Consider the following 23,278-nt stretch of genomic DNA (forward strand, 5'->3'; position numbering starts at 1 on the left):
CATCTTCCTTCGTTTTATTGCTAACCAGTCATTTTGGCAGTGCTATTATTTATTATTTTACTTTAATTATATAAATCTTTAATATTTATTTTTTTATATTTTAAAATTATATTATAAAATAATTAATAAAATTTTAATTATGTTAAATATAATTTAAATTTATATTAATATTTGAAAAATTGTATGTATTTTTTTTAAATGATTATTCATAATATTTCTCTAAATATTTTTTATAAAAAATAATAATATAATATCTTATATTTTTAATAATAATTATATAATTTTGTTTTTTTTAATATGTATACATATACTATTTAATTTTAAATTTCTAAATAATTTAATTAATAAATTATTTTTATTATTTTTAAATTAAATTAATTTATATTATTTAATATATCACGTGACAAGTTTTTAAGAAATTAATGAAGCATTTATTTATTTTTTTTAATTTATCCTTATTTATTACGATTTCCAATACATTTATCGAAAATAGTGCACCCACATATGAGAGAGAATGCATTTACTCAAATAGCATTGAATAATCACTCTTCTAATGTACCCTTTTGAATTTGATTCAAAATACCATAGTATAATTGGTTAAACCTATTGCGAAATGCTAGGAGCATTTTCACTTTATAGTACTCTCTTTGAACACTTTACTTATTATTGATCTAAAACTTATTATATATAATGTTAATTAAAGTTTGTTATTATCACAAAAAAAAAGTTTGGTATTAATTTAAAAAATTTTTTTTTTTCTAATTAGTTCATGTGAGAAATAAAAATTAAAGTAATTTTGATGAATAGAAATTCTATTGAAAAAAAAAACTTAAATAATAAAGGAATTTAAATTAATATAATAACTACAAAAGCATAAATTATTAATAAATTCAAAATTGACAAATTCTAAAAAAATATTTTACTCAACTCATAAAGTAGATTTCAGGTTACGTGTAATAAGATTTGGAAAAATAACAAAATATATAAAAAAAATGTATAAAAAAGTACTGCCAGCGAGTATTCCTCCAAAGTCTATTAGAGCAGTCGTTTTATTTTAATGTGTATTTTTTATATTTTATATTTTTATAATATCTTATAAAATTTTATTAATGATAAATTTTTAATTAATTATAATTTTATATAAGTGTTAATATATAATTTTTTTAATAATAAATAGTATAACTTTGTAATATATAGCATTTAATTTTAAATTTTAAATTAAATAAATTAATAGATTATTTTCTATTATTTTTTAAATTAATTGATTATATTAATAAAAGATAAATAAATTAGGGAAAAAAAAACACATATGTCACTTAGCGATTTTTTAAATATAATTATTAAAATTCCTAAATTTTAAAATAAAAATTATTTTTAAAATAAAAGCTTAAATTTTATAAATAATTTTCTAGTGAATATTTATTTAAATATATATTATAACATAATTTTATAAAGAAAATAATTAATCTAACAAAAAATTTAATGAAAAATATTATTTTTGTTGGAGATATATCATGTGATGAGAAAACTTTTATATTACTTAAAATTGTAAACTTGAGAATTTTAAAATTCTTAAAAAAGTTTGTTGTCCCTGAATAGTCCAAGAAGGGGGTGAATTGGACTTAACAATTTTTTGGCCCTTGCTTGTAGTCTAATGAAAAATTGTGGCTTTGTTCAACTAGGTGCTCCTTTATATATAGTGAAAGTGATATGTATTTCAATAATGTGTCTCTAAATTGCAATTCAAGCTTCAATCAATAGTTATAGCAATTTTTGACATAACATGCATCACAACATATTCAACTAATTTCTTAACGTACTCAATATATCTTCAAGTATATCAACTCAATCTATTCAATCAACATTCAATATCATGCATAGAAATTAAATTACACAAAAGTAAAGAGATTAAGGTTAGAGAAATCAAATATAATGATTTTTGTATTGGTTCGGCTTAACTAGCCTACATCCACTCTCTCAAAGAACCCTATTTGAGTCTTCTCTCCACTATTTGCTCTTTTAGAGGTAAGAGACCAAAAGCCCTTTACAACTTTTTCAACACCAAGCTTTTACCAAGGTAGCTTGAACCATTGACAAGTGCTATCTTAAGCACTTACATTCTCAAGCTTCAATAGGTGCTTGTACAACCTCTCTTAAATGAAATTTAATGTTTTAATACTCACTCTCACTCAATACAAATCAAACTATAACGAAGAAATGAGTTGATTTGCCAATGGTAGCTTAAACACTTTAAAACTCTTAAATGAAAGCAATAAATGAAAAATCAAGATTGGAGTGCAATTGTAACATTTCATCTAGTGTAAAATGAAGTAAAAAATGTGTATTTATAGTCCCAAATCATTTTAAAACATTTGAAATCTTTTTTGAATGTTATACACTCTGTTCTAGGCAAAATAGCCATTATTTTGTCTTTTTGTATGAAGTTGAGCAACTCTGATCATTTAGCAAACTAATGAAATTTTGGCGACAGTAGTAAACTAGTTAGCAAACTAATGTTTTAGCAAACACATTAGCAATGTGACACCCCTTACCCGTCTACAGTATAACTGAGCAAGATATGCCACACTGTGTATCGGAACACCATATTTTATCTCAATTATTTTTATCATTCCTTAATTTATTTCTTTATGATGATGAAATGCAATTTGGGAGATTTGACTCATTTAAGTCATTTATTGAAATTATAAGTTCATTTGAGGTTTCGAAAATTTTATAGAAAATTCGGTAGAGTACCGGCTAAAAATGGAGAAAACAAACACTTCCAATAATCATTTTATTCCATAACTCCCAATTATCACATCAATTTTCAATAATTTCTCATCAATTTCTCAAACTTTCCAATCATTCAATTCACATCATATTTATACTCAAATCATAAATAAATACTCATATTTCATTTACGAACACCATTTACAGATAATTTCATTAATACATAATCACATAAGTTTCAATATACATGACAAAATAAAAGTTTAATTACAAAATTTACAAAAATACAAAACACAAAATACAAATATATAGCCTAGCATCCTACCAATGCACTGTAGCTGAGAGGTGATATAAGAAACTAGCAGATCTGACTCTCACCCTGACTGGGGTCTACTGGGATTGCGCTCTGTATCTTCAATACCTACGCATGGCAAAAAGCAATGCGCTAAGCAATAATGCTTAGTGGTGCCAATAATACATTAAAGAGAACTAAAAAGAAAAAAATATGCAGTGTATATATTGATGTCTCATTCAGACAAATTTTTAGTAATTATTTGTGGTCTTATTTATTAGGTACTTGTTATGTCCATTATTTCGTAAAATTTATCAACTTTTATTTTTGGTTGCCCAAGTAACCTATACAGGATGACTGGACTGGATAAATGGGTAAACTGGCACTGGGTATCAAGTACCTCGGGTCATCACACCATTGGTCACATATGTATCTCCTGATGTGCAACAGAACAACTAATAAGCTGTAATAATTATTAGGCACAAGGCCAAGTATCACCATAATATCAGAATGACTAAAAGCCATAAAATCTCAGAATGGCATAATGCCATGTGCAGTACTGCTAACTGAACCCTATTAGCATGCCAACCTATCCAAACCAATCTTACTAGGTGTACTAGGGCACATTACCAAGTTATTGATTGAATTTTCACGCTTTACATGTAAGGTTACTATTTATTTTACTATTTAGGTCAAATTATTGACTTTCTAATGCATAATAGCTACATAAGTCCTAATCACATAAATTTACCACATTTTGATTTCCAAAAGTGTTGGCATTTGTTGCCAATCCATACTTCTAACCAATGGTGAATAAATTAGAAATTTTAGTTTTGGGTGCTAGAGTTCACTATTCTATTAGGCCATTCTACAATGAGAATTTGGCCAAATGTTCTTCATCAAAGTTGTTCCTTATTGTGTTTAGTTACATTTATTTTTTTAAATCACTCCATTTGGAGTTTTTTAGCTCAAGTTATGGCCTAAACACCATAACTGGCCGGATTGCAATTTTTCCAGAATTTCTGGATAGAATCAATTTTGTAGTTTTTATACACTGATTGCAGGTCAATTTTTGGATATGTTATGGTCAAAATTTTGTTTTGTTTTCTTCATGAAAGTTGTAGGGCTATGTCTCAGCTTTCTATTGGTAAAAATTCAGATTAATTGGACCTTTCTACACTGAGTTATGACTAAATGAATGAACACTGTTCATTTGGTTATTTTCCAAGGACTGCATATTGGTCACTCAGATTAGGTCAATTTTTAGAGCTACTTAGGTTGGTTTTCTGGGACAGGTTCCTTCATCAAAATTGTTGCATTTTGTGTCTAGTCTAGCCTCCAATTGGCCTTGCACCAATTGGAGTTACCTAGCTTGAGCATACGAGACTCAAAGGGTCCAGAATGCACACTTAAGGCAGTCTAATTCTCCACATTAGTTAATATCACCAATCACTTCATTTCCAATTCAAACTACACCAAATGGTCACTAAATGACCATTTCAACATCATTTTGTGTTCAATTGCATCTACTCCCATATTTGAGTTTCAAACCCTAGCCCTAAAATTCCAAAGTTTCATTTGCTTGCACTAAACTCATAAACTAATGTTTTGAGTGATACAATCATATCAAGGGCAGCCTATTAACTCATTTAATCCAAAGAAATCATCAAAACCATAACAAGTCCATGGCTGCCAAAAATAAGGTGACATTTTAACATGTTTATCTTTAATGAAATTACACATATCCTAACTCAAATTTTTATTCTAACAAGAATTTAAAGGAAATAGTCAAGGAATTGGACACTAACCTTACTTGAGTCCCAACTTGAGCTTGTAATTCTTCAATATTTTTCCTTCTAATGGCTGCCCCAAGCTTGATCTAGTGATAAGGGTAAATTTTAATGAAGGGAGGATGAGGTTTATGGTGGAATTTAGTGGAATTTGGAGCTTAGTGAAGCTTTTATGGAGGTTGGGTCATGGAAGAAGACTTTAGCTGGTTTGGGGGAAGAAGAAGGCAGATGTGTTTTGATTTTTTTTTTGTCTCAATTATTTCTTTTTATTAGTTAATTAAGTGGTTGTTTAAATATGATTGGTGGAGGCTTTTAATTACATCATGTTTATGTCATAATTATGCTTTTTACTTCATTTTTCTTTTCTTTTCTTTTCTACTCATTTTTAATTTAATTTTTAGCAACATTTATTCACATTTTATATCATAATAATTATTTAGTTAACTGGACAAGTCGGTCAAAAATCATCTCTGAAGACAAAATGACCAAAATGCCCTCCGTTTGGCTTATTAAGCCAAAATCGTTTGTACTGATCGAAAAATTTTTCTAAGCCTTTTCTTGGTATTCTAATGCCATAAAAGCCTCAATAAATTTTTCTAAGCCTTTTCTTGGTATTCTAATGCCATAAAAGCCTCAATAAATTTTTCTAAGCCTTTTCTTGGTATTCTAATGCCATAAAAGTCTCAATGACTCTTCTCTAGAGTCCCAAAAATTATTTTATGAATTTTCTCCTGGGTTTAGGGCTCCTAGTTGCGAGGACCGCAACTTCCCACTGGGTTACCCATCGCTAGGGCACCGGCTCATTTAACTTGATTGTATTTTATTTCTAAAATTTTTCCTACATTTTTCTTATTATTATTTGAGTTAATTATGGCTCCTCACTTTAGTTTAAATGTTTTTATAGACATTTTAGTTGTCCGGACCGACACCGGTCACCTGAACAGTAGAATGTATAGATTTGCTACAGTGAATGTGTTACAAGCAAACTAATATTTTAGCAAACAAGTTAGCAAACTAATTTACCAGATGCCTGTTTCAAATTGTAATCTTTAAAAATTTAATTTAGATCTTAAAGAAATATATATTCCAATAGCAATATCCGAGGTCATGATCAGAGAAAATTTTATAAAGTAATTGAAAGAAAAAATTAATTTTGAGCTCTATTTGACTAAAACTTTCATTTATTCTTTTTACACAAGTCCTAAGACTCAATTCCTAACTCTATGACTTTCATACCTTTACTTTCAGTCTTAGCTTTTATAATCTTGTTCTTTTTCAACTTGGATTCATCTTGAGATGCCTTTAATTGCTCTTTCTCCTTTGATGCAACCTCAAAGATTCTTCATGAATAAGAGAAAGAATCTACACATCACTTAGAATTGAGTTAGATAGATTCTATTTGAGTTTTGTTATCATCAAAATCAATGCTCATTTTGAGCTACACAGGGTTAACAAAGTTTAGTAAACTTATAAAATAGATTTCAAGTTACATATAATAAGATTTAATTTGGAAAATAATAAAAAATATATAAAAAATGTATAAAGAAGTATTGGATTAGAATTAGTCATTTATTTATGCGTTGTGCAAATTATTTATTTTTTTAATAATATAATTTGATATATATTTTCTATATTTATATTTTTATAATCATTTTATAAAATTTTGTTAATGATATTAATTATAATTTTACGTCAACAGTTAATATAAAATTTTTTTAATAATAAATATTATAATTTTTTATTTGACAAAAGATATAAAAATATATAACATTTAATTTTAAATTTTAAAATAAGTTGATTAATAGATCATTTTCTATTACTTTTTAAATTAGTTGACATATACCAATAAAAGTGTTATGACCCAATTCCATGTGCCGAATCGGCACTAAGACTTAGACTAGTATAAGACCCTCAAAGTTCATAGTAAGTCTTATTATTTCCAAACCCAATACTAAACTCAAACTCAAGATGCAACATAAAGAATATAATATTATAAATCATCATAAAATTTTATAAACAAAATTGGGGAGTCAAACTCAACCCAATATACATCACTACAATTTTGGATCCTAGCTCAACCCTGGTAGCCAATAACTATTTCATACCAATTTTCATTGTTAGCTAATATAAATATTCATTAATGCCTAAACAGAGTTTTAGTAATGAAATAAAATAAATAAATACATAAATAAATAAACAGACTAAAAAAAACTATTTGAACTGTACCATAACCTGCAAAAAAAATGCAAGCTAGAATTAGAATCTAAAAGAAAAATTCTCCTCCTGCAACTTGAGGAAAAGTATTGAACAAGAATGACCATTTGACTCATAGAGTCTAGATATTAATTATTTTGTAATTTCTATAACCATCTATTCTAATGCAATTCTTTAACTGAGAATGCACCAAACAATCAAACAAGTCACTTAATTCCTGCGCAAGAAAATAAATTGAAGCTATGTGCACACCTTGGCCTTGAAATCTAACATGTTCTTTTAATTATTTTCTACGAGAGTCAGTGAAATATAGTGTCACACCTACCCCACCCACCCATACCCATACCATGGGAGTCAGCAAATTTCTATCGTACCTACCCTGGAATTTTCACATCCACAATATATACATACATAAACTTCAACGTATCCTTAAGATAGCACAATACAAAAATTTTAATGTAACAGATATGGGATGCTCCTGATATAATAACTAATAATATATGCATAAGTGAATGCATGGGCATGTCAACAAATATTAAATATAAAAATGTAAATAATATTGAAATTATAAAAATAATCAATATCTAACTCATGGAATTGACGACCTGACTATAGTTAGTCCAGTTGGAAAAAAGAAGACGACCGACCTCAATCACCTATCCAAAACTAACCTCTATCAATTGACCGACAAAATAACTAACTAAATTAAACTATAGAAGCAATAATTAATCCTAGAATTTTGCTAAAATTTTAATAGAATCTCCTCTATAATTAGACCTAACCCCCTGCTAGGAAACTCAACTAAAAGCAACAATAGCAACACACAGGGCCTCGGGCCCATAACAACAATCATCACATGCACATCTTGGGCCTATAAAAAACCTAATTCTATGTCTAGTTCTCCAATTTCCAATTTGAGTCCTAACTTCTCTTTAGTTCAATTGTTTATCTCCAGTGCTAAAAAAATTATGAAAATATTCATAGAGGTCCTCTACATTTTCTTGGTATTAATTAAAATCATTTTGCTTAATTTCACTAAGTTATAAATATTTTAAAGATTATCAGCTACCTTAAAACTAGGTAAAAGCTACACAAGTTGAGTTCTGATTTACCTTTGAAAATTCTACTACTTGAAATGAGTCTAGAACATCTGAACATGCTGGAAGCAACTATAAACAAGACCACCTTCTGGGATAGCTCACCGAACATTCAGACTAGGCTGAAAACTGAATCTTCGGAGTCATTGAGATATCACCAATCCCAATATACCTGCACATAGCCTAAAACACGTAAAAAATTATTGTCAAATTAATTCTTGGAACTTAAGATAAAAGAAGCTTCGAAAATTTAACCTATCAATTTAGGCTATCTGATTATCACTTTTTCCAAATAGTGTCCGATCTTGGTCCCATCTCAATGGTTTTGGCGTGCTGAGTTCATCGGCAATCTCGGATCACTCATCCAACTTCTGGATCAGTTGGAATCTAGCCGAAAAGTGGCAAGAAAACCATTTTTCTCTTTCCTCACAGACACCAGAAACAACCACCATTTTGAGCACCGCTGGTACCATCTGAAAACTCTCTTCACTAGGAGTACATAGCCTTTAAAATCACTCTGATCAAACATTGAGATCCTTGCATATGGCTTTTCAAAATTTTGGCGACCTATTTACAAAAGGGAAGATTGATCATAGAGACTTGTGGTTTACTCCTAGGATTGGAAATCATGCTACTTCTATCTCTACAAAAAAGTCAGTGCTATTGATCCTTTGCTCATTGACGTCACTTCATGGAGATGGGTCATTGACCACCATTTGCCGTTAGTAAGTCTTGCAGGAAAAAGCACATCAAAGAGAGGGAGAAGTGACCATTTACGTGAAAGAGGACTTTTAGAGTGGGAGGGGGGTGCGCCTAGGTGGGGGGTTCGGGTGGCGGGGAAGGGGAAGGGTTGAAGACGTCCAAATTCACGTGGATGGGATGCTCTATTTATTTATTTTTTAATTATGTGATTCTAAAATAATAATATATTATAAAATATCTCTTAACTACTTACAAAGCAATATTATAAATACATTAAATCTTATTATCTTAATTAACACAACTTTTAAATTTATAATAATAATAATAATAATAATAATAATAATAATAATAATAATAATAATAATAATAATAATAATAATAATTTAATTAATTCTAAATTGATTCAATTGAATAAATTTGATAATTTGATCACTAAAATTTCATGGGACTAAAATTCAATTTAATTTAATACAATAATAATATATGTAAATAATTTGTTTAAAATCACCCTTAAATAAAATATTAATTCAATAAAATCAATAAAATAAAAATGTAAAAGTTAAATAAAATAATACTCAATTAAAATATTTTATTAAAAAAATCAGATTATTCCAAGAAGGATAAACAAAGTAGAAAAAATAAAAATTACGTATAGCATATGGCAATTTTTAAAGTATCATTATTAAAATTCTTAAATTTTAAAAATAACAAATGTTTTCAAAATAATTGCTTAAATTCTTTATATATATATATATATATATATATATATATATATATTGTAATGTTATAAAAAAAAAATTCATCTAACCAAAAATCTAACCAAAATTTAATTAAAAAATATTATTTTTTAGAGATATATAGTATGATGAGCAGAATTTTATGCGACCTCAAATTGTAAACTTGATAATTTTAAAAGGGATAAATTCCAGCAATTGTTTCTAAACTTATATGATTACAACACTACAGTCCATCAACTTAAAAATATAATATAAAACTCTCTTAACTATTAAATTTTGTGAAGTAAAATACTTTTGACCTTCAATGATCGGTTTCCTAGTTAAATGGTGATGTGGATAAATCCAACGTGGCACTTAGTGAGCATTTCTCACTCTTCTCTCACGCCACGTGTAATAAGGTCATCTTTCTATTTTACTAATTGTAATACTATTGTTCTTTAACTTTGTCATTTGTAACATTATTATCCTTTAACTTTGTTAGTATAATACCATTGTCCTACAACTTTATATCAATGTAACACAATTATCAATGTAGCACCATTGTTGTTTAAAATTGTATTCCCATGATCCTATCTAATATAGATGTACCATAGAATTTTTAATCTTAATTTGTCTATTAAACAATATAATTTTTTTAAACTTTTGTTAGTATATTTAACTTTTTTTACATATTTTTTTTTATCAAAAATAGCATATTGTTAAAAAAAAATAAAAACTAATTAACAATAATTTCTTTTTTTAATAATATGCCATTTATAATAAAAAATGTAAAAAAGTCAAATCTATTAACAATAGTTTAAAAAAATATTAAAAAAATTTATATTGCTGAATAGACAAATTAAGATTAAAATTCTATTTATGCTATATCTATATTGGATGGGATCATGATAACATGATTTTAAACTGCAATGGTGTTACATTGATAATTGCATTATATTGATGTAAAGTTGTGAGATAATAGTGTTACAAATGACCAAGTTGAAGGATAATAGTGTTACGAATACTAAAGTTGAAGGACAATAATATTACAATTAGTAAAGTTGGAGAATGATCTTGTTACACATAGTATGAGGGAGGAGAGAGAAATATTAACTAAGTATTTCGTTGGATTTATCCACTTTAGCGTTAATTGGGAAACTAGTGATTGGAGGTCAGAGAAATTTTATAGTACAAAATTTAAAAGTTAATTTTAGAGGGACTATGATGTTACAATCGTATAAGTTCAGGAATAATTATTGAAATTTATGCCTTTAAAATTCTTAAAAGATGTAATAAATTAAGTTTTAAATAACTTTTTTTATATGAGATAAGATTTAGTAGTTAACATTTAAAAATATTTAAATAAAAAATTGATGGCTGATATGATAAGTTCAATTTTGTATGTAAAAATTATAAAAATAAAGAAAAAAACAAGTTATGCCGTGTTATGATTTCTTAAGCCTTCCTAATAAATTAGGTGGCATATTATTATAAAGTCATTTTTAAGGCTTAGCTTATATATATATACACACAAAATAGTATAGTAAGAATCTTTGGTTATTTAGTTATTTCAATTGTTGTTTCACGACATTCAATGGGCCTTTATGCCCATGTTTTAGATCATCTAGTTAACCAAGGGGTGAGAAGGAAGGGTGGGGGGAGGGGGGGGGGGGGGAGAGGGGGAATGGGTGGGGTTGGGGTTGGTTGGTGTGGGTGTGTATTGAAAAATTACTTAAAACTAGGCAAATGCAAAGGGTTTGCCTACTTGAGTTGCTAAATATGACAATAATACTGAGATAGAGGTTACTGGAAATATTTTCATTACATGTAAGAATAATCTCAGTATTCCTGTTTTTATATTTAACATTCTTATTTCACATTTCAGATATGTTGGAAGAGATGGCGAAGGTAAATCCTGAACTACTGCAATTAAAAGATGGAAAAGGACGAAATGTGCTTCATTGGGCAGCACACAGAGGTAATCTGAATGCAGTTGGGTACCTTTCCAGAAAATTTAGATGGAGCATGTTTGAAATGGATGATAAGGGCTTCTTGTGACACCCCTTACCCGTGTACAGTATACCCGAGTAAGTAATGCCACACGGTGTACCGGCACACTCTAATATACCTTAATTAATTTATATCATGCTTTGAATATAATTTATGAAACATACTTTATTTAAGCCATTTATCAAAAATATTATTTATTTGAGGTTCCGAAAATTTTAAAGAAAATCCGGCGGAGTACCGGCTAAAAATGGAGAAAACAGTTCTTCGGACCTGTGAAAAACACTTCCAATAAACAAATTCATTTATTCTCAACTCCAATATCATCACAAAACTCAATATCAAGATCTCAACATTTCAATTTCAATTCTCAATCATCCATCACATGTGATGATCACATATAAATCATAAATAACCATTTACTTTTCCATTCACAAATACAATTATCATAATTTACATAAACCTCAATATACATTACACAAGTTTAATTACATATGAGAAAATCAAAATTAAGTTACAAAATGTCAAAATGACACCTAGTGTCCTACCAATGCACTGCAGAAGTTGAGGTGACACGGACACTGCGCAGAGCTGCAGGATGGACTCACCCAGTCTGTGGTCTACTGGGCTCACGATCTGTATCTCCAGTACCTACGCATGGCAAAAGCAACGCGCTAAGCAATAATGCTTAGTGGTGCAATAATATAATAAAAGAAAATAGCAAGAAATTAAATATGTATAGAATGTGTATGATTGGTTGATTTGGTATTGGCATATCCATCATTTTATTAACTTTGTTCACCTTCATTCATTTGGTTGCCCAAGTAACCTACACTAGATGACTGGACTGGATAAACGGGTAAACTGGCACTGGGTACCTAGTACCTCGGGCCGTCACACCATCGGTTACATATGCATCTCCCGGTGTGCAACAGAACAGCTAACAAGCTGTAAATACATCAGGCACAAGGCCAAATCTCAATGCAAGGTCAGAATGGCTAAAAGCCATAAAATCACGGAATGGCATATTGCCATGTGCAGTACTGCTAACTAAACCCTATTGGCATGCCAAACTATCCAAACCAATCATGTTAGGTATACTAGGGCATTTGAAACTTTTAAATTCTTCAATTTGTGCATTTCAAGTTTTGGTGTCACTATTCACCTCATTGGTCAACCAAAATGTTGACTTTTGGATAGAAAATATGTACCTTGACTTTGGCACTCCCAACATACCACATTTTACATTTAAAACTTGTTAGAATTGGTCACCATTACCATTTCTAACTTAAAACCAAGAGGGCAGAAAATTTCAGTTTTTGAAGCATATGTTTACTGTTCTATTAAGCACTGTTTCAGTGAGAATTTGAAGAAATGACAAACATGAAAGTTGTTCCTTATTTTGTCTAGTTGAATTTCCTTTTTTGAATCACTCCATTTGGAGTTTTGTAGCTCCAGATATGGTCCAAAAACCCCAGCTGCCCGGATTGCCAATCTGCAGAATTGATCATATCTACAGTAACATGAACAGTGACTGCCACTGCCATTTGGGTTAGGTTCTGGCCATAATTTGGGGTAGGTTTCTTCATGAAAGTTGTTTGTCTATCTCTTAACTTGTTTCTGTAAAAATTTCAGGTCAATTGACCATATCTACAGTGAGTTATGGCCAAATGAACAGTTACTATTCATTTAGTCATTCTGCAGAATCAGTTGCAGGGTATCCGGATTGGGGCCAAGTTTTGGTCCTCTTGCTTTGGTCTTTTGGGCATGGTTTCTTCAGCAAAAATGTGCCATTATAAGCCTAGTTTCATGTCCAATTGGCCAAACACCAATTGGACTAACACAGCCAAAGTTATGGCTGTGTAATTGGACTGAAATCTCAGTCCATTGCTGCTGTCCCTAGGCAGCATAGTCATTCCCTTTACCATGCTATTTTTCAGTCCATATTATGGTCAAATCTCCTCAAATGGTCACTAATTGACCATTAAGATGTTCTCTAACAATTTCATAAGCCAAATCAATTTTCACTCCCCAAAACCCTAGCTTCACATTATGTTTTCTACAAAATGCCTTAGTTAGCATCCCAACTTATTATTCTTATGTTTATAAACTTCCAACATGATTCTAGTTCACTTCAAGCTCATAAAAAACACTCCTTCTTATTCCTTCACTAGGGCAGCCGAAATTCATGTACACATACACATGAATTTTGTTCATTTAAATTACATTTTCTTACTAAATTCAAGTTCCTATTCATGAAATTAAAGAGTTTTAGGTATATAGTGCACTAACCTTGAATAGGGCAGATTTTTCCCAACTCTAAACTTCACTTTCCTTCACTTTCTAGGCTGCCAAAAGGTTGTTTAAGGTGTGGGGTAAAATTTTAATGAAGAGAGATTAGGGTTTTGTGGTGAAACAAAGTAGAAATCAAGCTTGAGAAGTGAGGTTTAATGGAGGTTGAGAGAGGGAGAGAGAGACTGCCGTTTGATGAAGGAAGAAGAACAGAATTTTTGTTTCAATTTTGCCTCATTTTCCCTTTTTAATGAAATTGCTTGATTGCTATTGGTGGAGAGAAAGTTTAATGACATCATGTGATGTCAAAAGTCCCATTTTTTCATTTTTCTTTTCTTTTCTTTTCTACTTGATTTCAATTCAATTTTTAGTAATGTTTATTCATATTTTATGTCATATTAATTATTTACTCAACTGGACAAGTCGGCCAAAAATCACCTCTGAAGGCGAAATGATCAAAATGCCCTCCGTTTGGCTTAACGGGTCAAAATTGTCTGTACCGATTGAAAAATTTTTCTAGGTATTTTCTTGGCATTCTAATGCCATAGGAACCTCAGTAACCCTTCTCTGGAGTCCCAAAAATTATTTTATAATTTTTCCCCCGGGTCTAGGGCTCCTCGTTGCGAGAACCGCAACTTCCCTCTGGGTTACCCCTCGCTAGGGCACCGGCTCGTTTAACTTGGTTGTATTTTATTTCTAAAATTTTTACTAAATTTTTCTTATTAATATTTGAGTTGATTTTGGTTCTTCACTTTAGTTTAAATATTTTTCCGGACGTTCTAGCTGTCCGGACCGACACCGGTCACCGGAACAGTAGAATGTACGGAGTTGTTACCGGGAGGGTGTTACAACTCTTCCCCTCTAATTTAAATTTCGTCCTCGAAATTTACCTGATGCAAACAGTTGAGGGAACTGTTGCCTCATCGTCTCTTCACTTTCCCAAGTTGCCTCCTCGGTGTTGTGGTGCCTCCAAAGCACTTTCACCAATGGAATCTGCTTGTTCCTCAATTCTTTTACTTCCCGAGCCAGGATCCGTAGAGGTTCTTCTTCATATGTCAAATCTGGTTATATTTCAATCTCTTCCCTGGAGATGACATGTGAAGGATCTGAGCGGTATCTTCTGAGCATGGACACATGGAACACATTGTGGATCTTATCCAGCTCTGGTGGCAAAGCTAGCCTATAGGCCACTGGACCCACACGTTCAATGACTTCATATGGGCCAATGAACCTAGGGCTCAATTTACCTTTTCTTCCAAACCTCAACACTTTCTTCCATGGTGACACCTTGAGGAACACTTTGTCGCCAACTGCATATTCTATTTCTTTTCTCTTCAGGTCGGCATAAGATTTACATGCATGCGAGGCAACCTTCAGTTGGCTTTGATTAGTTTCATTTTCTCCTCGATCTGTTTCACAGTGTCAGCCCCACGGTTGTCTTCGCCCAATTCAGTCCAAAGACTGCTGAGTTCTACATTTTCTACCATACAGTGCTTCATATGGGGCCATTTGAATGCTAGCTTGGTAGCTATTGTTGTATGCAAATTCTGCCAGTGGGAGGTATCTATCCCAACTTCCCTCAAACTCAATGACACAACTCCTCAGCATATCCTCAAGGACCTGGATTACTCTTTCTGATTGCCCATCCGTCTGAGGATGGAAAGCTGTGCTGAAGTGGAGTTGTGTACCCAAGGACTCATGCAACTTCTTCCAAAATCTCGATGTAAACCTTGGGTCTCGATCAGATATGATGGAAAGTGGAATTCCATGCAGTCTAACTATCTCACTGATATACAATTCTGCTAACTTCTCCAGTGAGTAGTCGGTCTAAGCGCGAAAGTGTCTCGACTTTGTCAATCTATCAACTATCACCCATATTGCATCATGTTTCTTAGGGTGAGAGGCGGACCACTCACAAAATCCATGGTGACCCGATCCCATTTCCATTCGGTATGCGTATAGTGTAGCAAACCCGATGGAACTTGATGTTCGCCTTGACTTGCGACATGTCAAGCATTTAGTCACATAGTCGGCTATGTCTTTCTTCATACGGACCAATCACCAAGCTTGGATCATGATACATCTTTGTACTTCACAGGTGCATAGCATATACACTGGTGTGTGCCTCTTTTAGAATATTAGCTTTCAATTCCCCATCATCTGGTACACACAGTCTTCTTTGTAATACAGACACCCATCTGCCTTCACCTCATAGTCAGTTGCTTTTCCCTCTGAGATCTTGCTCATAATAGCCATTAACTTTTCATCTGCCTTTTGCCCATCTAGTATCAGGTAGCTTGAGTTTGGCCTCACTTGCAACTCAGCCAAAATAGCTCCATCTCGAATCAAAGATAGACGGGCATTCAATGATCTCAAGGCTGTTATGGATTTTCTGCTCAAAGCATCAGCAACTACATTTGCCTTCCCAGGATGGTAGTCAATTACACAATCATAATCCTTCAGGAACTCAATCCATAGCCTCTGTCTAAGGTTGAGCTCATACAGGTTGGCAAGTATTTGGGCTCTTGTGGTGCTGTAAATGTAGCACTTTTCACCATACAAGTAGTGCCTCCATATCTTGATCACGAAGATAATTGCTGCAAGCTCTAGATCATGGGTAGGGTAATTCTGTTCATGTGGCCTTAACTGCCTGGAAGCATAGGCGACCACCTTCCCCTCTTGCATCAATACACACCCTAGCCCATTATGTGAGGCATCACTGTAGACCACAAAGTCCTTTCCTGACACTGGCTGTGTTAACACTGGTGCCTCTGTCAACATAGCCTTCAACTTCTCAAAGCGGTGCGACACTTGTCATTCCGGTCAAATCGACATTCTTGTGTAATAACTTGGTCATTGGAGCGGCTATTAGGAAAATCCTTCACAAATCTCTGTAGTACCCAGCTAGCCCTAAGAAGCTTCGACCTCGATTGTATTTAGGAGGCTTCCATTCCATCACTGCTTCTATTTTCTTGGGATCCACCCTAATCCCATCAGCTGACACTATGTGTCCAAGGAATGCAATCTCATTCAGCCAAAAGTCACACTTGGACAACTTAGCATACAGCTTCTTTTCTCTCAGGGTTTGCAGAACAATCCTCAAATGCTCATCATGTTCTTCCCTGGTCTTGGAATACACCAAAATATCATCAATAAAGACCACTACGAACCGATCTAAGTATGGATGGAAGATACGGTTCATAAGGTCCATGAATGCTGCTGGTGCATTTGTTAGGCCAAAGGGCATCACTAGAAACTCATAATGCCCATATCGGGTCTGAATGCGATCTTTACATCTGCATCCTTTACCCTCAACTGATGATACCCTGATCTGAGATCAATCTTAGAAAATATTCCTGCTCCCTTCAACTGATCAAACAGATCATCAATTCTAGGCAACGGATATTTGTTCTTCACAGTCACTTTATTCAACTGCCGGTAATCAATGCAAAGCCTCAAAGTCCCATCCTTCTTCTTCACAAACAGCACTGGAGCTCCCCATGGTGACACACTGGGGCGTATGAACCCCTTATCAAGCAACTCTTGCAACTGAGTTTTTAACTCCCTCAATTCAGTGGGTGCCATCCTATAAGGAGCAATGGAAATGGGTCTTTGTGCCGCGGTGTCTCAATAGCAAATTCAACTTTCCTTTCTGGTGGCAAACCAGGCAATTCTTTAGGAAATACTTCTGGGAAGTCTCTCACTGTGGTTATGTCACTCAGGTTTGGCTTAGCCTGCCTAGTATCCACCACATGTGCTAGGTAGGCTTCACAGCCTTTTCTCATCATTCTTCTTGCAACTGTGGCTGAGATGACATTGGACAAGAAATCTGTCCTTTCACCCACAACTCTAATTTCATTACCCTCAGGAGTTTTCAAAGAAATTCTCTTCAATTTGCAATCAACTATTGCCTGATGGCGTGACAACCAGTCCATTCCCAAAATCACGTCAAATTCATGAAAAGGCAACTCAATCAAGTCTGCCAAGAATTCATACCCCTGAATCCTTAACGGGCAACCCTTGTACACTTTGTTCACCACTACACTGTGGCCCAATGGATTAGTGACCAGAATATCATGGTCACTCTCCCCTACTAGTATCCCCCTTTCTACGGGTAAGTTGATGCAGATATATGAATGAGTGGATCCTGGATCCACCAATGCATGCACAGATGTAGTGTAAAGGGTGAACGTACCCCTGATGACATTCGGGGCATCTTGCTCCTCCTGAGCTCTAATAGCATAAGCTCTTGCAGGTGGTCTGCTGTCAGGCCTCTCTGCTGGCTCAGATGCAGGCCTCTGTGATGGTTCAACAGCCTCAGATTTACCAGATTTTCTACCTCTGCGTAGTGCGGAGGCAGTGCATGCGCTTGTGTTGGAGCAGCTGTAGTAGTTCTACGTGGACAGTTCCTTAACTAATGCTCTGTTGACCCACACCTCAAGCAGGCACCAGTCACTCTCCAACACTCCCCCTTGTGCCACTTCAGGCAGTGTGGACATGCAGAAGTTGCTGGGGCTGGTCCCCTGAACCCCATCCACAGAGCGCCCACGATGGTGTGGGTGACCTCTCCTAGCGGTGAGCGTGGCACAGGCCCCGAGGCGGCCACGACCACGTGGTGAGTGAACTCGTGCGGGAGGACCCTTGAACTTCTTCCCAAATGCAGAGCTGAACTAGGCGACACAGGCCCCTCTTACGCTATCTTTCCCTTCTAGTCGCTCCTTTGATTCTTAGTTTTCAACCTTTATTGCGAGTTCCACTAATTTGGTAAATGCAGTGATTCCCAAGCGGTGAGCTGGATCTTGATGTTGTCATTTAGTCCCTCTTCAAATCTCTTGCACCTTTGGCTTCATTAGGGACTATCTCACGCCATAGCGGCTCAATCTTACGAATTCCTTCTCATATTCGGCCAGCGATAGTGTCTCTGCCTCGGGTTAATAAACTCTCTTCTTCTCTCTTCCGTGTATCTGATACCCACATATTTCTTCTTAAATTCTGAGAGAAAGAAGTCCCATATTACAACTTCTGGCTGCACTTCACTAGACACAGTGTCCCACCACTCATATGCATCGTCTTGTAGCAAAGATATGGCAGCTTCCAGGTTTTGCTCTGGAGTGCAGTGGAGTTGTTTTAGGACTCGCTGTTACATTCAACCAATTCTCTACTGCAATAGAGTCATCTTCTCTCTTGCCATAGAAATCCACGCCCCAAACTTTCTTAGTCTTTCCGGTGTGATTTACTGTGTGGCCCAGTGGTGGTGGTGGTGCTTGGCATTACCCCACCATTTGTCTAAAGAAGTCGGCTATTTGTTGGAGCAGGGGCTGTGGAGGCCGAGCAGCTCTGCTTGAGTGGCGAGCAGATTCTCTCATACCCCAGTCTAAGCTGCTGCAGGTGGAGCATGACTCTCCACTTCCTCCTCGACTGCTCTCTGAGATGAAGGATCCATATCCTATTCAAAATAAGAAAGATAAAAAGATCTGCATTAGTGTCACCTCGACTCTTACAAATGCAATACATGGTATGGACTCAATCTAGGCCCAGAAACGCCTAAACCGTGCTCTGATACCACTAAATGTGACACCCTTACCGTGTAAGATATACGAGTAAGTAGTGCCACACGGTGTACCGGCACACTCTAATATACCTTAATTAATTTATATCATGCTTTGAATATAATTTATGAAACATACTTTATTTAAGCCATTTATCAAAAATATTATTTATTCCGAAAATTTTAAAGAAAATCCGGCGGAGTACCGGCTAAAAATGGAGAAAACAGTTATTCGGAACCTGTGAAAAACACTTCCACTAAACAAATTCATTTATTCTCAACTCCAATATCATCACAAAACTCAATATCAAGATCTCAACATTTCAATTTCAATTCTCAATCATCCATCACATGTGATGATCACATATAAATCATAAATAACCATTTACTTTTCCATTCACAAATACAATTATCATAATTTACATAAACCTCAATATACATTACACAAGTTTAATTACATATAAGAAAATCAAAATTAAGTTACAAAATGTCAAAATGACACCTAGTGTCCTACCAATGCACTGCAGAAGTTGAGGTGACACACGGACAACTGCTTGTGAGTGCGGGATGGACTCACCGATCGTGGTCTACTGGGCTCACGATCTGTATCTCCAGTACCTACGCGTGGCAAAAGCAACGCGCTAAGCAATAATGCTTAGTGGTGCAATAATATAATAAAAGAAAATAGCAAGAAATTAAATATGTATAGAATGTGTATGATTTGTTTATTTGGTATTGGCATATCCATCATTTTATTAACTTTGTTCACCTTCATTCATTTGGTTGCCCAAGTAACCTACACTAGACGACTGGACTGGATAAACGGGTAAACTGGCACTGGGTACCTAGTACCTCGGGCCGTCACACCATCGGTCACATATGCATCTCGGTGTGCAGCACGACTAACAAGTCAGTAAATACACCAGGCACAAGGCCAAATCTCAATGCAAGGTCAGAATGGCTAAAAGCCATAAAATCACGGAATGACATATTGCCATGTGCAGTACTGCTAACTGAACCCTATTGGCATGCCAAACTATCCAAACCAATCATGTTAGGTATATTAGGGCATTTGAAACTTTTAAATTCTTCAATTTGTGCATTTCAAGTTTTGGTGTCACTATTCACCTCATTGGTCAACCAAAATGTTGACTTTTGGATATAAAATATGTACCTTGACTTTGGCACTCCCAACATACCACATTTTACATTTAAAACTTGTTAGAATTGGTCACCATTACCATTTCTAACTTAAAACCAAGAGGCGAGAAAATTTGATTTTGAAGCATATGTTTCTTGTTCCATTAAGCCTTTATTGCAGTGAGAATTTGAAGAAATGACAAACATGAAAGTTGTTCCTTATTTTGTCTAGTTGAATTTTTTTTTTTTTTGAATCACTCCATTTGGAGTTTTGTAGCTCCAGATATGGTCCAAAAACCCCAGCTGCCCGGATTGCTAATCTGCAGAATTGACCATATCTCTGATAACATGAGCAGTGTTGCCACTGCCATTTGGGTTAGGTTATGGCCATAATTTGGGGTAGGTTTCTTCATAAAAGTTGTTTGTCTATGTCTTAACTTGTTGCTGTAAAAATTTCAGGTCAATTGACCATATCTACAGTGAGTTATGGTCACTGTTCATTTGGTCATTCTGCAGAATCAGTTGCAGGGTATCCGGATTGGGGCCAAGTTTTGGTCCTCTTGCTTTGGTCTTTTGGGCATGGTTTCTTCAGCAAAAATGTGCCATTATAAGCCTAGTTTCATGTCCAATTGGCCAAACACCAATTGGACTAACACAGCCAAAGTTATGGCTGTGTAATTGGACTGAAATCTCAGTCCATTCTTTGCTATCCCTAGCGACATAGTCATTCCCTTTACCATGCTATTTTTCAGTCCATATTATGGTCAAATCTCCTCAAATGGTCAGTAATTGACCATTAAGATGTTCTATAACAATTTCATAAGCCAAATCAATTTTTACTCCCCAAAACCCTAGCTTCACATTATGTTTTCTACAAAATGCCTTAGTTAGCATCCCAACTTATTATTCTTATGTTTATAAACTTCCAACATGATTCTAGTTCACTTCAAGCTCATAAAAAACACTCCTTCTTATTCCTTCACTAGGGCAGCCGAAATTCATGTACACATACACATGAATTTTGTTCATTTAAATTACATTTTCTTACTAAATTCAAGTTCCTATTCATGAAATTAAAGAGTTTTAGGTATATAGTGCACTAACCTTGAATAGGGCAGATTTTTCCCAACTCTAAACTTCACTTTCCTTCACTTTCTAGGCTGCCAAAAGGTTGTTTAAGGTGTGGGGTAAAATTTTAATGAAGAGAGATTAGGGTTTTGTGGTGAAACAAAGTAGAAATCAAGCTTGAGAAGTGAGGTTTAATGGAGGTTGAGAGAGGGAGAGAGAGACTGCCATTTGATGAAGGAAGAAGAACAGAATTTTTGTTTCAATTTTGCCTCATTTTCCCTTTTTAATGAAATTTCTTGATTGCTATTGGTGGAGAGAAAGTTTAATGACATCATGTGATGTCAAAAGTCCCATTTTTTCATTTTTCTTTTCTTTTCTTTTCTACTTGATTTCAATTCAATTTTTAGTAATGTTTATTCATATTTTATGTTATATTAATTATTTACTCAACTGGACAAGTCGGCCAAAAATCACCTCTGAAGGCGAAATGACCAAAATGCCCTCCGTTTGGCTTAACGGGTCAAAATTGTCTGTACCGATTGAAAAATTTTTCTAGGTATTTTCTTGGCATTTTAATGCCATAGGAACCTCAGTAACCCTTCTCTGGAGTCCCAAAAATTATTTTATAATTTTTCCCCCGGGTCTAGGGCTCCTCGTTGCGAGAACCGCAACTTCCCTCTGAGTTACCCCTCGCTAGGGCACCGGCTCATTTAACTTGGTTGTATTTTATTTCTAAAATTTTTACTAAATTTTTCTTATTAATATTTGAGTTGATTTTGGTTCTTCACTTTAGTTTAAATATTTTTCCGGACGTTCTAGTTGTCCGGACTGACACCGGTCACCGGAACAGTAGAATGTACGGAGTTGTTACCGGGAGGGTGTTACACTTCTTTCCCATTCACATTGCAAGCAAAAAAGGGCATGTTAATGTAATCTCGGAGTTGCTTAAGCATTGGCGCTATCCAACAGAGTTACTTAGCAGAGAAGGTCAAACTATTCTTCATGTTGCTGCAAAGAGTGGAAAAAATAATGTGGTAAAATTCATATTAGAAACTCCTGCATTTGAGAAGCTTTTGAATGCTAGAGACATAAATGGAAATACTCCATTACATTTGGCTGCAATGCACTCTCTGTCGCATGGTGTTTTGCGGTCGCCTGGTCGAACACTCAACGAAGTGGGAAAAAGTGAGGAGTCGCCACTTTAATTTTGTGAGAAATTAAAGAAAACCATTTGTGAAAATAAGTTAAAATGAAACCACTTCGAAAACAGAGATTCTAGATTCGGGGTCCATATACGGGCGGGGAAGGTGTTAGGCACCCCGCCTCGTTCCTCTATAAGGGCAAATAGATTTAACATCTTCTCTTTGCAAATTAAAATCGATAGTTAGGGGGGGTTAGGATGTTAATGTTAATCCCTTAGATAAAAGGGAAAATTTGATTTTTCACTAGTTCGGGTTACCCAGATACATAAGTACATGAGATGACCCTTAGTGAGTTGATGTTGCGTAGCGGTTTTGGTTTAGGGGATCACTTTGCGTATTGTGTTATTTTAGTTTGAATTTGAGGGAACCCGGGTAAAAGCCCCTTCCGATCTCCGGGAATAATCTACTTAAAGTTTGAGTGGGGAATCTCGGATAAGAACTCTCCTTCAATCTTTGCATATTTATTATAATTTGATTTGA

The 23,278-nt window shown here is 34.1% G+C and overlaps 1 protein-coding gene across 1 annotated transcript in view; it reads left to right on the forward strand.

Annotated features, from left to right (window-relative positions):
* LOC131180594 (uncharacterized) overlaps positions 1–23,278 on the forward strand; it is a 96,204-nt gene that overhangs the window by 963 nt on the left and 71,963 nt on the right. The window contains exons 2-3 of the mRNA XM_058147940.1: positions 11,427–11,595; positions 22,474–22,781. Coding sequence (XP_058003923.1) covers positions 11,427–11,595; positions 22,474–22,781 — 477 coding nt within the window. The remainder of the gene's footprint in view (positions 1–11,426; positions 11,596–22,473; positions 22,782–23,278) is intronic.

Source organism: Hevea brasiliensis, chromosome 6, assembly GCF_030052815.1.
Source record: "Hevea brasiliensis isolate MT/VB/25A 57/8 chromosome 6, ASM3005281v1, whole genome shotgun sequence".
Classification (NCBI taxonomy): domain Eukaryota; kingdom Viridiplantae; phylum Streptophyta; class Magnoliopsida; order Malpighiales; family Euphorbiaceae; genus Hevea; species Hevea brasiliensis.